The 17,350-nt window shown below is 37.6% G+C and overlaps 1 protein-coding gene across 1 annotated transcript in view; it reads left to right on the top strand.

Moving 5' to 3' along the window:
- Nucleotides 1–15,651, top strand: part of SH3BGRL (SH3 domain binding glutamate rich protein like) — a 67,641-nt gene extending 51,990 nt beyond the window's left edge. The window contains exons 3-4 of the mRNA XM_016192907.2: nucleotides 6,230–6,310; nucleotides 13,470–15,651. Coding sequence (XP_016048393.1) covers nucleotides 6,230–6,310; nucleotides 13,470–13,502 — 114 coding nt within the window. The 3' untranslated portion in view covers nucleotides 13,503–15,651. The remainder of the gene's footprint in view (nucleotides 1–6,229; nucleotides 6,311–13,469) is intronic.
- The last annotated feature ends 1,699 nt before the right edge of the window (nucleotides 15,652–17,350 follow it).

Below are 17,350 nucleotides of genomic sequence, written 5' to 3'. Positions count from 1 at the left end.
GACATACAATCAATTTTCCCCCTCTCATATTAATGAAATAGTGATTTATATGACTACAATTTAATAGGAGTGTACATAAACACCATTCCCACCACCAAAAGATTGTGACCCATCCCATCCACCCACCCCCACCCTTTGTGCCATCAGTCCCTGTTCACATTTCTCAGTTTTCCACATAACAATACAACCCCCCTCTAGGTCTTCCTCTTCCATCATGTTCTTGTACCTGAACCCCACCACCTCCCCACACATCTCAGAGTTCTTTGCTTTGGTGTTATATACCAGACCCAGTCCAAGTTCTGCTTTGTGTTTATTTTTCAGCCACCCCCCCATAATTGGATTTGTTTCATTGGAGATGTCTTTAAAATTTAGATGCAGAAGAGTCCTGTCAATATTTTACTCTAAGTATTTGATAGTTTCTGGTCTAATATCCAAGGGGTATTATTGAAATACCCTACTGTTACTGTGTTGCTGTTAATATATTGCTGTAGTCCTTTCAGTAGATGTTTGATGTATTTAGATGGCCTATCCTTGGATGTATAGATGTTAATAATTGTTAAGTCCTCTTGATTGACTGATCCTCTGAGCATTAAGTAATATCCATCCCTATCTTTTTAAATTTTATTTGTTTTAAGGTCTATTGTGCAGAATGAGAATACATGTTTCTGGCCTATTATGTGGTCCATTGGCTTGTATAGTTCTTCATCCTTTCACTTTGAGTCTTTTTGTCTTGTTGAGTTAGGTGGGATTCCTGCAGACAACATATTGTTTGGTTGTTTTTTTCTGATCCATCTTCCTACTATGTGCCTTTTAATAGATGAATTCAGGTCATTGACATTTATTTATATTATAGAATGAAGATATTTCAATGCTCTTGTTCTAAAATTTTAGAGTGTTCTGATATATGGCATAAGTATGGTGGTCTGACTGTTTATAGGAGACCTTTCAGAACTTCTTTCAGGGCAGGCTTGGTGATAGTCAATTCCTTCAACTGTTGCTTGTCTAAGAAGGTTTTTACGCCTCCATCTATTTCAATGAGAAAGGCTTTAAACCAAGACTTTGTATCCTGCTAGACTCATTGAAAGCTTAATATGTATCATGCCATTCTGTTCTAGCCTTTAGTGTTTGTGTGGATAAATCTGCTGCTAATCTTATGGGATTTCCTCTGAAAATGACTCTTTGTTTTTCTCTTACAGCATTCAAGATCCTTTCTCTGTCCTTATTACTTTCCATTCTAAATGTGATGTGTCTTTAAGTCAAGGTTAATTCTGTTTGGGACCCTCTGAGCTTCTTGAACCTTTATGTCTTTTATCTACAAGTATAGTAGTTAAAGAGTTCACAGTTATGGAAATTAACAGTTTTTTAAATGTTTTCTCAATACTTGAGTTGAAGCACAGCAGCTGTTAAACCCTCTTTGTTCTTTATCTTCCCTGTAGGGTATGTGAGGCTTTTTAACTATAAGTAGTTTTTTAAGCTTAATTATTCACTGCTAACCTAGAGATAAAACAGGTTGGGGGAGAGATAGCACAGTGGTTATGCAAAGAGACTCCCACACTCCAAAGGTCCAATGCCCCAAGGCCTAATTTAATTTCTCTGACAGCAGTCAGAGCCAAGAAGAAGAAGTCCTTGATCCTGTGAGTTTCTAAACAAATCCTGTTTGTACTCTGTGGGTTCTGAGGCACCATGTCTCTGAATTGCTTAGAACAAAGTAGAAAGGTGAAAAAACAACAAATAAGTACAGCAAGAGACCCAGCTGAAGTCATAATCTATAGCTGAAAGTTCTACAGCCTCAGGTGGGTGCTCACATGTGGTTGGAGTGAAAAGGGGCACGGGTTGAAGAATAGCAAAGTCAAATCAGAGCTCTGATCAGTGTAGATGCAGAGCTGTGCCCTTTTGGTGATTTCACTTTAAGCTCTGCAAGAAAGTAACATTGTTCTAAGTGCCAGAAGAAAAGAGACAGGAGCTTAAAACCTCTAACCTTTGACTCAGGGAGGGGTTAGCCTTCTGGATTTAAGGCAAGGGCACAACATAAAACAGGACATTTGTGACCACAAGACAACCCAAAGCAACCACTCACCCACCCCACCCCACCCACCACAGATCATGCACACAGGATAAACCTAAGGATCATGATAGCACCACTGCTGGCCATCAATAACCAGCACAAAAATGCGCAGAGAAACAGAACTAAACAGCCAACCATGCTGTATCAGCCAGACAGAATGAAACAGAGGAAATCCAAGGAATTACAGATTTAGAGAGACTCCCAGAGACATACTATAGAAAGTTCATTATGAGGACTCTCCAAGAATTTAAGCAAGAATTAAAGATCATTTTACTATGGAATTAAAACATACAAGAGAACTCATAACAGATTTAACTAAAAATTTTCAAATCTTGAAAGAAGAACTTCAGTCAGAATTCAATAAGCAGTTAGGAAGCATGAAAGAAAAATTTCAAACAGAACTCCAGGGAGTAAAATCTATGCCCAGGTAGAAGGCTTAGGAAGTAGACTTAGACATTCAGAAGAAATAATCTCCAATCTGGAAGATATGGCTAGCCCACTCTTTCAGTTCAAAGATAAGGGAGAGGAATGGTTCACAAAGACTGAAACAACACTATATGAAATTGCAGACTCCATCAGAAGATCAAATATAAGAGTGATAGGTATAATCTGAGGAGGAGGACAAGGCCAAAGGCTCAAGAGTCCATTTTCAGAGCAATTTTAGTTGAGAACTTCCCTCACTTAGGAAATCCTCAAAACATTCTCATTCAAGAGGCAGAACGATCACCCAGATTTATAAATACAAAAAGACCAACGCCAAGGCACACTATTGTGAAACTATCAAAAGTCAACGACAAAGAAAAAAATTGCTGGCTGCTAGGAAAAGGAAAGAAGTTACATAAAAAGGCAGAGCTATAAGACTTTTATCAGATTTCTCTTCAGAAACTCTAGAGGCAAGGAGAGAGTAGAATAGCATATTCCAAGTTCTAAAGGAGAGGGAATTCCAGCCACGAATATTGTATCCTGCAAAATTATCCTTTAAATATGAGGGAGAAATAAAGGTTTTCTAAAATATTTAAGAACTAAAGTAATTTGCCACAGTCAACCCCACCTTACAAGAACTAATGAACCGAGTCCCATAAGAAAAGAGGAATCAAAGGAATACATGTTCCAGGTACCAAGTTGCAGATACTACCATGATGCCAACCTGATTCCCCAGGACAGATGACCCCACCAATGTACCCTGGAACCCTACCTCTACAGAACCCCATCCCACTAGGGAAATATAGGGACAGGCTGGGAGTATGGAACAATCTGCCACCACCCATGTCCAGCAGAGAAGCAATTACAGAAGCCAGACCTTCCACCTTCTGCACCCCATAATGACCCTGGGTCCATGCTCTCTGAGAGATAAATAACAGGAAAGCTTCCAGTGGAGGGGATGGAATATGGAACTCTGGTGGTGGGAAATTAGTGGAATTTCACCCCTCTTATTCTTTAGTTTTGTCAATATTTTCTATTTTTTATTTTATAAATATATTAAATTAACAAAAAGAAATGTGGAAAGGCTGCCACTATACAGCCCCACTTCCAGACCACTGGGAGTGTATGTCTTCTCCTGAATTGTCCAGTCAGGTCTCTGCCCTCATGTCATCACAGGGCCTCCTCGCTGCTGCTCGAGCCTCCAAGGACTGTAGCAATGGAGACTCACAGTTGCATTTGATGAGCCTTAGGGGATCCTCTCCTGTCAGCAGTTTGTTTGTTAATAAAACTCAGACCGGAGATGGTGTCTCAACTGGCAAAGTGCAGCACTGTTACCAGTCACTCCTGAGTAGATATGGGCTTTCAGCCCCAGGAATCTCTCCTTAGGCCCCTCTCTCTCCACAAGCCACACGTGCTTGCCCTCAGCCATGACTTGATGAGTTTCCAAAGTATTCCTAGTCTTTTCTTGTTGTGTGCTCAGGTGATCTTCTTTGTTATTCTTAGTTCTATATGTTTTTTCTATTGGTGTTTAAACTTTTTACTTCTAGATCCTCTAAGTACCAGAAATCATTAGTGCTAGAACTGGGTTATTATTATTATTTTTTTTTAACAAATTAAGAGTCCTTTACATATTTAATAATTCAGTCCAAGTAATTTATGTAATTTTCTTTTTTAAAAAATAATTTTATTGGGAGTCGGGTGGTAGCGCAGCGGGTTAAGCGCAGAAGTGCAAGGACCGGTGTAAGGATCCTCGTTCGAAACTCTGGCTCCCCAGCTGCTGGGAGGTCGCTTCACAGGCGGTTAAGCAGGTCTGCAGGTGTTTTTCTCTCTCCCTCTCTGTCTTCCCCTCCTCTCTCCATTTCTTTCTGTCCTATCCAACAATGGCAACATCAATAACAACAACAGTAATAACTACAACAACAATAAAAAACAAGAGCAATAAAAGGGAAAATAAATAAATATTTAAAATTAAAAATTATTAACTTTATTTATTGGATAGAGACAGCCAGAAATCTAGAAGGTAGGAGGAGATAGAGAGGAAAATAGACAGAGAGACACCTGTAGCCCTGCTTCACCACTCGCAAAGCTTTCCCCCTGCAGGTGGGGACCCAGGCCTTGAACCTGGGTCCTTGTGCACTATAACATGTGTGCTCATTCAGGTGTGCCACCACCCGGCCCCCTAATTTATGTAATTTTCAAAATCTTAAGTGTTTTAAAATAAAAGGGGGTTGGGACACATTACCATTTGCAAGGACTCAGGCTTAAGATCTTGGTCTCTACCTGCAAGGGGTAAGGGATAAATCTTCATGAGCAGTGAAACAGTGCTGCAGGTGTCTTTTTTTTTTGCTCCCAGTGTTATCACTGGAACTCAGTGCCTTCACTACAAAACCACTGATCCTTGAAGATATTTTCCCCTTTTGTTGCCCTTGTTGTTTATCGTTGCTGTTATTAATATTGTTGTTGTTATTGCTGCCACTGTTGTTGGATAGGACAGAGAGAAATTGAAAGACTAGGGGAAGACAGAGAGAGGGAGAGAAAGATAGACACCTGCAGACCTGCTTCACCACTTGTGAAGCGACTCCCTGCAGGTGGGGAGCCAGAGGCTTAAACCAGGATCCTTATGCGGGTCCTTGTGCTTCATGCCATGTGCCCTTAACCCGCTGAGCCACCGCCCAGCCCCAGGTGTCTCCTTTTCTCTCCTTACATCCCACCCTTGATTTCTCTCTTTCTGTATATAAAAAGAGGATAAGAAAGAAGGGAAAATGGCTGCTGGTTGCCAGGAGTATTGGATTGGTAATGTAGGTACCAACACACAGTAGTAGCCTTGGAGGCTATGAGAGAGAGAGAGAGAAAGAGAGAGAGAGAGAGAGAGAGGAGGCAGAAGAAAGGAAGAAAAGAATGGAGGGATGGAGCAAGGAAGGAAAGAAAAGGGAAAGAAAAGACCAGGTATAGAAAACAGCAGTAGGCTTTCTATGATTATATGTCATAGCCAAATTTGAGCAATTGTTTGTTGTTATTGGAGAAAGGCTTGCTGGTTTAAGAGACAAAATATGAAGTCCAAAAATATTCAGTCATTTAATGATTTTGTCACTCTCTAGATTGAAGTATCATATTTTTTGTTATAACTTATGAAATCCTCATTCCCTTCCATGAAGCAACAGATTCAATATCCCTTTGACCTTACATATATCTAACTAATATTTGGTCTACTGGGGGTTCTGAGGACATGTCTTATCTTAATAAATAATGGATGAGAAATAATGTGAAACTGAAGCAACAGTCTCATACCAAAAAATAAATAACTTCTTCCTGGAAAATAGTTGGCTGATTTGGACCGTGAAGAAATTTGTCCTAAGGCACATTTAAACTCTGTGTAAAATGGACTAAGTGATTTTGCAGTTTCTGCCCCCACAGAACAGCATTTATTTTAACAGCACTGCTCAGCTCTGATGGTGGTGTGGGGGATTAAACCTGGGACTTCAGAACCCCAGGCATGAGAGTCTCTTTGCATAACCATTATGCTATCTATCCCTGCCTGAACAACATATCTTTTAACTCACAAAAAATGGGATCTTATATCCTGACCTCTTTACTATTCTTTCCTGAATTTTAACTTTATAAAGTTTAATTATCCTGTTGATCCTAAGGTTTGACTATTCAGAACATTTTGAATTAAAATACATATTTCTTTGATTGACTGCATTTACTTATTCATTCATTCATTCTTTTTTTTTTAACAAGGATTATGATGCCTTCTTTGAAGCCAGAGAAAATAATGCAGTATATGCCTTTTTAGGCTTAACAGCCCCTCCTGGTTCAAAGGTATGATTTCCTTTTTCCTAGTTTACAGACCATTTCATCACTGCTGAGTTTATTTAGTTATTGATATTCCAACCATTGTTAAGTATATGGATTAATCCAGAAATAGTGCTACATATCTGAAAAGAAATACCCCTGCTCATCATGAAGTTTATACTTAGTAGGACAGGTGGCTATACGTTATCAGATACATTGTGTGAATAGGAATTATGTAGAATAACTTTTTTCTTTTAGTTTTATTTGTTAGGGTTAATGAATTATAGTACATCTGTTTACACATGCATATGGTTTCCCTGTTCTCCATAAGAGGTGTCTGGTGCACACTTCCCCCCACAATCAGGAGCTTCAAACCTCCAATTTTCCCAGACCTCCTGTCCCTTTTCCTCTCCAGAGTCCCTTGCTTTGTTACAGTACCCCTCCCCCAGTCCAAGTTTCATCCTGTGTTCCCCCATTCCTCCCAAGTTCCACTTACATCAGAGTTATCCCATATTCATCCTTCTTTTCTTGCCCTATCCCACTCAACAATTTTTCTTCTGTTACCAGCAAAGGTGCGGCAAAGATTGAGATGTAAGAGTTTCTATGCTGCTATTCCTTTGATGATTGGCCTTGGTTTTCTTACATTGATCACATCACTCCTTTTGTCCTTTCTGTCCTTCCCTTATCTATGTACTTTGTCCTTTTGTTGCTTTTGATTGAGTTTCAGTTTATATTCTATTGCGTATTACTTTATTTGGAGTTAGAGTTTCTTCACTTCTTTTCCTGTAGTACTCATTTCAGTAGTTCTTGCAGGACAGGGCTGGTGGTGAGTTCCTTCAGTTTCCATGTTTGGGAAACGTTTGATTTCTTCTTCATACCTGAAGGATAATTTTGTAGAATATAGTATTCATGGTTGATAATTATTGTCACTTAATATTGTAAAAATATCATTCCATTCCCTTCTTGCTTCTCAGGTTTGTGTTGAGAAATCTAATAATAGCCTCATGGTTCTCCCTTTGTATGTCAGCTTCTTTCATTCCCTTAAAACGTGCAATATTTCTTCCTTGTCCTTACTTTTGGACAATGTTACTATGGTATTTCTCGGGGTTTTTTGTTAAGGATTCCTAACTTTGGCTTCCTTTCTGCTTCTACTATATCTAGTTTTTTACCATAGTCTAGATGTGGAAAGTTTTCTACGCTGAACATGCTCTCTGATTTTCTCTTTCTTCATCTTCAGGGACCCCTGAAACTTTCAAATTCTCCCTTCTGATGGAGTCTAACTCACAGAGGATTGATTCTTTTTTTTTTTTTTTGTCAACTTTTCTTCTTTAACCCCTTTGCTTTCCAAGAGTGTGGAGGCTTGTCTTCTAGTTTTGCTATTCTGTCATCAAGCTGGTTTATTCTGGATACAAGACCTCTTCAAGTAGGCTTTTGTGCTGTCAAGGCTATCTTTAAGCTCCTATATTTCTTCTTGAAGCTCTCTCTGTGAAATTCTTAATTCCTTGGTGAATATGTCTTGAGGTTATTTAGTATGAGTTTATATTAGTTATGGTTGGAGTACTGAATGGTCTTCATAATTAGCTTTCTGAAATGACGTTCAGACATGTTTTCATAACCCTTATGGAGATGAATTATTTGTATTTATCTCCATGTTTTTATTTGGTATGGTTTCTGCTGTTCAACCAGCAGGTGGTGCTGTGATTGCCTTTTTTGTGTGATGTGGCAGGGGAAGAGCATCTTCCTTGTTAACTTACATTTGGTTGGGGTGAACTTTCAGTGGGTGGGTTGATATGGTTTCCCATGGCTTCTTTTTTCACTATTATTCTGACCTGTTATTCCAAGCTCAGGGTCTTCCTGTGCCTGCCTTTGTCAGACTGCATTGTGATCTCTGAACACTGTGGTCTTTTGCACTCCCCAGAGCTGCTGCCCTGACTCACACTTGGTGAGTACAAATCAAAGATGGTTCCCCCAGCTGTGGCTGTAGCTTGGGAATCTAGCTGCCTCTGCTCTATAAAGTCCTGCCTGCCACTTTCTTCTTGTGTGTTGGTATGCACCTGATCCTCACACACTGTAGGCTGTGTTGTGAGATTCCAGGTGTTGTCTATTTAAAATTATGTTTGTCTTTTTATCCTGGGCATGATCTTTCTCAGTTGTTGTTATTCCTTGGCTACATCTGCAGAAGTCCAGAATGACTTCTTTATCAAACTACCCAAGACAACAAACTTGCATTGACCCATTTATAAATGAATGATTAGCAATTTAAAGACTTCATTATCCTAGCATCTTCATAATAACCTTGTCTATGTGCAAATGCTAAGGCCATCTATTCATATTTACTAGGATTATTTTAGATCTAGAAAGTAGGGTGTAGTGAGGAATGATTCCAGAATAATAGATATTAAATAGAAGAAGCTGCCTTAAGAGCTAGGATTTTATTGGTAGGTTGTAGTCAAATTATGTATGTGATGATAGATATTTTTAGCTTTGTCATTTGGAAAGCCATGGTTGTTATTGAGGGAATGCAATAATATAATTATCTGTGTATTTTAAGATATATTTGATCTATGTCTTAAAATAGATATCTCAGTTGTATGGGCTGTGAAAAATTGGATAACTAAGATACAAGAGATAGGCTTACACAATATAAGGAGATTTAGTAGTTGAGAATAGCAACAGATATTGCCTAAATTTGTAGGAAGGAAAGAATGAGTTTAGGAGACAGAAGAATAATGTGTGAAAGGACCTAACAATGAGAAGATGTTTGTAAATAATTGGAAAAGAAAGACTCTCTCTGGAGTTTGTACTGGGATTATTGATAAATTAAGCAGATGTTATGGAGAAAATAGAAAAGGAAGAGATGTAGGGGATGAGATATTTTGTTTTTTATTTTTATTGTATGGCTAATCATTTATAGTACAATTTTCCACATATTCTTACAATTTCTCATCTTCTCATGATTGGTGTATTCAGAGCACTCTCACCCTCAATTTAGGTCATTTGTCTGCCATCATTCACAAGGACCCAAAGATCCTCTGTATCCTCTCCCTTCCTTTACTTCCCTAGACTCTTTTCCTTTGGTGCAATACCCCACCAAGTACAAGTTTTACTTTGTGCTTTCCCTTTCTGTCTTGTTTCTTATTTTCTATTTTTTAAAATTTCTTTATTGGGGAATTAATATTTTACATTTGACAGTAAATACAATAATTTGTACATGCATAGTATTTCCCAGTTTTCCATATAACAATACAACCCCCACTAGGTCCTTTGTCATTGTTTTTGGACCTGTATTCTCCCAGCCACTATCTCCTCTTTCATTTAGTATCCGATTTATTTGAGTTTTTTCCCTTTTTTATTTTGTGAGTCTGGCTAAAGGTTTGTTGATTTTGTTCACTCTTTCGAAGAACCAACATTTACTTTCGTTGATCTTTTGTATGGTTTTATTATTGTTAATGTTATTGATTTCTGCCCTAACTTTAGGGATTTCTGTCCTTCTGGTTGCTTTAGGGTTCCTTTGTTCTTCTTCTTTTAGGTCTTTAAGATGTGCAATCAGGCTGTTTATTTGTGCTTTTTCTTATTTTCTAATGTGTGCTTGTATGGCTATGAACTTCCCTCTCAGTACTGCCTTAGCTGTGTCCCAAATGTTTCGATAGCTTGTGTCATTTTCATTGAACTCTTGAAACATTTTGATTTCTTCCTTTATTTCCTCTTTGACCCAGAAGTTGTTAAGAAGTGTACTGTTGAGCTTCCACATTTTGGGACTATTACTAGTCTTTTGTTGATTGTTCAGTGTTAGTTTAATTCCACTGTGGTCTGAGAAGATGCTTGGGATGATTTCAGTGCTCTTGAATTTGCTGATGCTATCTTTGTGGCCTAACATATGGTCTATCCTTGAGAATGACCCATGTGGACTTGAGTAGAATGTATATTCCAGTTTCTTGGGATGAATGACTCTGAAAATGTCCAATAATTCTAGTTAATCTGTCTCTTCATTTAGCTCCCTTAGGTCTTTATTGATTTTCTGCCTGGATGGTCTGTCAAGTTGAGAGAGTGGTGTGTTGAAGTCCCCTTCTATTGACTGTGTTGCTATTAATATATTGCTGTAGCTCTTTCAGTAGATGTTTGATGTATTTAGATGGCTTCTCATTGAGTGCATAGATGTTAATAATTGTTAAGTTCTCTTGATTGACTGATCCACTGAGCATTAAGTAGTGTCCATTCCTATCTTTTTTTAATCTTATCTATTTTAAAGTCTATCATGTCAGATATGAGAATAGTTATTCTTGCCCTTTTTTGTGGGCCATTGGCTTCTATGATAGTTTTCCATCCTTTCACTTTAAGTCTGTGTTTGTCTTGTTGAGTTAGGTGGGTTTCCTGTAGATGGCATATTGTTGGGTTGTATTTTCTGATCTATCTTCCTACTCTGTGTCTTTTAATAGCTGAATTCAGGCCATTGACATTTATTGATATCAAAGATTGAAGATATTTTAATGCCATTCTTGTAGACTTTTAGAGTGTTCTGATATATGGCATATTTATGGTGGTCTGACTATTTATAGGAGACCTTTTAGAACTTCTTTCAGGGCAGGCTTGGTGATTGTTGATTCTTTCAACTGTTGCTTGTCTGAGAAAGTTTCTATGCCTCCATCTAGTCTGAATGACAGTCTAGCAGGATACAGTGTTCTTGGTTGAAAGCCTTTCTCATTGAGCACTCGATAGATATCTTGCCATTCTCTTCTCGCTTGTAGTGTTCCTGTGGAGAAGTCAGCTGCTAATCTTATGGGTTTTCCTCTGTAGGTGACTCTTTGTTTTTCTCTTACAGCCTTCAGGATCCTTTCTTTATCCTTATTCCTTTCCATTCTAAATATAATGTGTCTTGGTGTCTTTAAGTCTGGGTTAATTCTGTTTGGGACCCTCTGGGCTTCTTGAACGTTTATGTCTTTATGTTGTCTAGATTAGAGACATTCTCAGCTATTATGGCCTGAAGAATGCTTTCTTCCTTTCCCTCTCTTTCTTCCTCTGGTAAGCTAATAATGTGTATATTGTTTCCTTTGAAGTCATCTCGTAGGTCTCTGTTGTTGTTTTTGGTATCTCTTAGTCTCTTTTTGAGATCTCTTACTACTTTTTTAGTTGTCTCTAATTTGTCCTTGATCTTGCTAATTCTGTCTTCAGCCTCATTGATTCTATCCTATCTCCCCTCTACTGTTTTCTGGAGTTCATCAGTTTTGTTACCCTGTTCTGATACTGTTTTAGCTTGTTCAGCTAGTTGTGTTCTTAGCTCAGCTATTTCAGCTTTCAGCTCTCTAATAACCTTGAGATAATTAGTGTTTTCTTCCAGAGTCTCATTTATTGTTCCCGTATTTCTGATGACAATTCTTTCAAATTCTACTCACTCCTATGATTATTTCCTTAGCTAGTGTTTGGATGTTGACCTCATTATTTTTTGCTTCACCCTTTCGGGGGGCTTTTAGCTGGACTCTTGTCCTGGTTCATTTCTCCAATATTTCTTATTGTTGGTTTCACCATTTTATATATCATGTTATGAGTTCTGTCTCTCAGTGCTTTTCAAATTACTGATCACTATTGCCTGGATTGACTTGTGTCTAAGTAAGGTAATTAAAGGGTTCACAGTTGTAGAAGTTAACAGTTGTTTCAATAGTATTTTAATCCCTGAGTTGGAGCTCAGTGGCTTAAAACCCTTTTTTGTGCTTTTTCTTCCCTGTAGACTATGAGAGCCTGAGGGCTTTTAAACTTTAAGTTGGCTTCTTAGCTTAGTCACTAACTCCCTACCAAGAGATAAAGCAGAGTGTGACAGAGATAATCCAGTGGTTATGCAAGAGACTTTCACATCCCCACTGCTATGCCACTGAGGTATAGGTCTTCTCCTGAGTTTCCCGGTTAGATCTCTTTCCCCTGGTGTCCTTCCCTGCCACTGCTCCAGATTCTGAGGGCAGTAGCAAAGGAGACTCAGGGTTGCAATTGGTGAGTCTCAGGGGAGTCTTCTCCTCCCTTCAGCTGTCCCATTGTTGGTGGAACAGACTGGAGGTGGTGTCTCTGATAAACTGCTGGGCTGTTACCAGCCACTTAATCTCCCCCTAGGCTCCTCTCTGTGCACCAGCCACACGTGTTTGCGCTCACCGGTGATTTGGTGGGTTCCTGAGGTCGTTCTAGTCCTGTCTTGTTTCAGACCCAGGTGGTCTCCTTTGGTATTCCTAGTTGATCCAGGAGAGGAGAGGAAACATATACCCTATATATATATTTTAATTCTTTGATCACTGAGTTCTTAATTCTTAACTTTTGTTCACTGAATTGATTTAATGGGTTTTCTGAACTCTGTCTCCATCATTTTTTCTAGATCTGTGTCTATCTGGTCATTTGGAGATTCTGTCATTATTTTCCTTGTATTTATCAGTTTCCTCATTTAGTGTGAATTTCCTTGTTATGCCAGCAGGAGGCGCTGTGGCTAAGGTGTGGATTTCCCTGTTGATATGTCTTGATTGCTGGGGAGGGGATTATTCTAAGTCACTAGGCCTATTCTGTGACCTTGATGACAATATATGGTCTCCCTGCAGCTGTTTCAGCCTTTGTGGCTCAACAGCAGTGGTGACTCAGAAAGTCACAGTTGTAAATTGGTGAGTTTTTAGGTAATTTTTTTTTCTTTTTTAGTTTTTTTTCCTACTGAAATTCAGACCCACAAGTAGTGTGTCTCAGTTACAAATCTAATTTTGTGTCTACTGTCTCTGAGCACTGTTTTTTGGTCCTGGGAATTGATTGCTCATTCACCCCCTCTGTACTTCAAATTCAGTGAGATTATGCAGTGCTCTGTAGCATGTGTTTCTAGATAGAATAATGTATTATTTTATAATTATTCTATTAGGAATTTTTAATCTAGCAGCTAGAGAAATAGCCAAGTTGGTAGAACACAAGACTTACATGCCTGAGGTTCCTGATCATATCCTTGGTGCTACATATACTAGAGTAATTCTTCAGTGTCTCTCTCATGTGAAACTATCTATATAAAATAAATACAATAAATATTTCATGAAAATAATTTTATATAGTGTTTTCTGGGGCCACCATTCTACCTTTGAATACTATTATTAATTTGCTTCAAAAATGTTTAAACAATTTATACTGAAATGTCGACTTGTGATATTTATGCAACTGTTTTGTTTGTTTTTTATTTCAGGAAGCAGAAGCCCAGGGAAAACAGAAAGAATGAAGCTCAAATATTCTGCCTTAAGCATCCTAAAAAGAGAATCCACAGCTTTTATAAAATAGAAAAATCATCTTTGTTCAAAGTAAATAGGATTAAAGTTTAGTTAATAGATTAATCTCACATGCAAGCAATTGAAGTGAATACAGAGTTGTGTATGCTATGATGAGGAGTTGAACAAAAATAATTAAGTAGATATCATGGAATACTATTGTTACCTGCAGAGACATTTTATGCATTTTAATTACTTTTCATAATGAAAAAAATATATTCTCTGTTTTGTTATTATTACAACTTAAATATATCTGTAGGAAATTAAGCATTTTTATTTCTTATGAAGGGCTAAAGATTATGCCTGTTGTTTCTGAATTGCCTCATTAATTTTAGCCAATATGTGACATTATTGTGATTGGAAAGTATTTCAAAACTCATATTGGAGATAGTTCTGCCAATGTATATGATGTTTTTTGGTTTACCATCTAAAACTTTGATCCATTTAGAGATTACTTTTATACATGATGAAATGTGATGGACCAGTTATACTCTTCTACGTGTTTCAACCCACTTTTTCCAACATCATTTGTTGAATAGACTCTTCTTTATCTATTTTATTTTTGGCTCCCTTATCAAAAAATAGGCTTCATAGGTGTGAACTAATTTCTGTGTTCTAAATCCTATTCAACTAGTCTGTGTGTCTATCTTAATTCCAGTACCATGCAATTATTATAGTAGCCATGTAGTATGTTTTGAGGTCAGGAAGTGTAATAGCTCCATTCTTGCTCTTTTCACTCAGGATTGTTCCAGCTATCCTCAGTATTTTTCTGTCTCCAGATAAACCTTTTACTAAAGAAATTTGGTGGAACCTTAATGGGGATTGCATTAAATCTGTATATGACTCTGAGTAGAATAGTCATTTTGATAATGTTAATACTTAGAATTCATGAGCATGAGATATATTTCCATTTCTTTGTCCCTTTTTCTTTTCGTTTTTATTTATTTACTGATTAAATAATAACAAGACCATAGGATAAGAGGGGTACAATTCCACACAATTCCCACCACCAAAGTTCCATATCTTATCTCCTCCATTAGAAGATTTTCTATTCTTTTTTATTTCTTTATTGGGGAATTAATATTTTACATTCAACAGTAAATACAATAGTTTGTACATGGATAATATTTCCCAGTTTTCCATATAACAATACAACCCCCACTAGGTACTCTGTCATTCTTCTTGAGAAGCTTTTCTATTTTTTATAACTCTGGGAGTATGCACCCAGGATCATTATGGAATGAAGAAGGTGGAAAGTCTGGCCTGTACCTTACTCTTTAGCCTAATAATACCAAAGAATTTCCTACCAGATTCTTTTGGATTTTCTATGCATAGTATCATATCATCTGAATAGTGACAGTTTAAATTCTTCTCTTCCAATCTTTCTTTATCTTTTTTATCTTTTTCTCTTGTGCAGTTTCCATAGATAGGACTTCTCAGACTATGTTGAATAATAGAGACAATGGACAGCCCTGTTTTGTATTTGACTATTAAGGTAAAGCTCTCAGTTTCTCTCCATTGAGTATGATGTTGACTGAAGGTTTTCTATAACTTTTTTATGTGTATAAACTCAACTAGTTTGAGGAATTTTCCATGTACATTTTTTTAATGTTTTGATCATGAAGAGATGTTGGATCTTGTGAAAAAATTTCTCTGCATTTACTGAGATAATCATGTGGTTTTTGAATTTTCATTTTTAATGTAGTATATCACATTTATTCATTTATGTATATTGAATCACCCTGGCATCCCTGGGATAAATTCTACTTGGTCATGGTATACAACTTTTTAATTTACGTTTGTAGCCTAGTTGCTAAGATTTTGTTCATTATCTTAGCATTTATGTTAATCAAGAATATCAGGCTGTAATTTGCAATTTTTGTTGTTATCTGCTTTTGATGGTTCAAATTCAGTTATAAGCAAAACAAATAAACTAATTGAACTATATCAAACTTAGAATAATCTGCATGGCAAAAAGAATCATGATTATAACAGAGTCCTCATTGAATGGGAGAAAAATTTATATGTTATACATTAGACAGAATCTAATAGCCAAAATATACAAAGAACTCATTAAACTCAACAATAAAAAGACTATAACAATACCATTGAAAAATAGGAGGAGGACATGGGCAGAATCTTCTCTGAAGTAGTGATCCAAAGGGCCAACAAATATGAAAAAATGGTCAAAGTCACTGATGATTAGGCAAATGCAAGTAAAAAATGAAAAATGAGATGCCACTTTATACATATGAAAATAGCATACATTAGAAAAGATAGGAACAGCAATTGTTGCAGAGTCTGGGGGTAAGGAACTCTCCTACACTGCTGGAGGGAATATAAATTTGTCCACCTTCCATGTAAAACAATTTGGAGATTCATCCTAATGCTAGAAGCAGACCTACCATATGACCAGGTCAGGGGACCTAGGGATATACACAGGGAAAATAAAGACACCTATCTAAAGAGACCTATTATCAACTATGTTCATAGCATCACTGTTTTAATATCCCAAAGTTTCTAAAGTTTTTAAAATTAAAAAAATTACATTTATTTATTTTCCCTTTTGTTGCCCTTTTTTGTTGTTGTTGTTGTACTTGTTGTTGTTACTGATGTCACCGTTGTTAAACAGGACGGAGAGAAATGGAGAGAGGAGGGGAGGACAGAGAGGGGGAGAGAAAGATAGATATTTGTAGACCTGCTTCACTGCCTGTGAAACTACTCCCCTGCAGGTGGGGAGCTGGGGGCTCAAACTGGGATCCTTATGCCGGTCCTTTGCTTCGTACCATGCACTTAACCCGCTGTGCTACCATCTGACTCCTTTTTAAATTTTTTTTTAACCAGAGCACTGATCAGCTTTGGCCCATGGTGGTGCAGGGGACTGAACCTGGAGCTTTGATGCCTCAAGCATGACAGTCTGTTTGCATAACCATTATGCTGTCTATCCCTGCCCTTTAAACATTTTATTTATAAAATAGAAATTTTGACAAGACCATAGGATAAGAGGAGTACAACAATTCCACACAGTTCCCACCACTAGAATTCCATATCCCATCCTCTCCCTTGAAAACTTTCCTATTCTTTATCAATCTGGGAGCATGGACCCAGGATCATTATGAGGTGCAGAAGGTGGAAGGTCTGGCTTCTGTAATTGCTTCCATGCTTAACATGGGTGTTTGCAGGCCGATCCATACTCCCAGCTTGCAAGCAACTCAGATGCCCAATGGAAAATAAGTGGCTAAGAAAGATGCAGTACACAATGGAGGGCTGTGCAGCTGTTTACAATGATGAGGTCTTTTCCTTTGCAATACTTTTATCATAATTTGAAGGTATCATGTTGACTGAGATACCAGAAAGAGACAGATCAATATCAAATAGTTCACTGATAAGTAGAATTTAAGGGAAAAGAACAGTAAGAGAAAACATAAAGTGAAACTTGGACTAGAAGTGGTGCATTTCACCAAAGTGATGGACTCTGGGAAAGAGGGAAAGGGATGAAATGAAATTACATTGCAGTCCTAATGTATGGGGTGGTGTGCCTGTCTCCCACCCTTGAAGCTAGCCTGGCAGCAATGCACTTGCTTGGAGGAGCAAATGTCTCCCAGACACCTATTATGGAGAAATGATAGATTATCTCTGTGTGTCAACAGCTATATTTCAAATAATGTTATTATATTGTTATCTCCTTTGGTAATTACAAGATTTCTCATGTGAGCTGTTTCAGCAGTCTCACTTCTTTTTGTTTGTTCTCTTTCTTTGGGGTCTTTTGGAATATTATATCTTACCTTGTTCCCCTTTTCTT

Source organism: Erinaceus europaeus, chromosome X (assembly GCF_950295315.1).
Source record: "Erinaceus europaeus chromosome X, mEriEur2.1, whole genome shotgun sequence".
NCBI classification, from domain to species: Eukaryota; Metazoa; Chordata; class Mammalia; order Eulipotyphla; family Erinaceidae; genus Erinaceus; species Erinaceus europaeus.
Note: the sequence above shows the minus strand (reverse complement) of the source record. Positions and strands in the feature narration are given on the sequence as shown.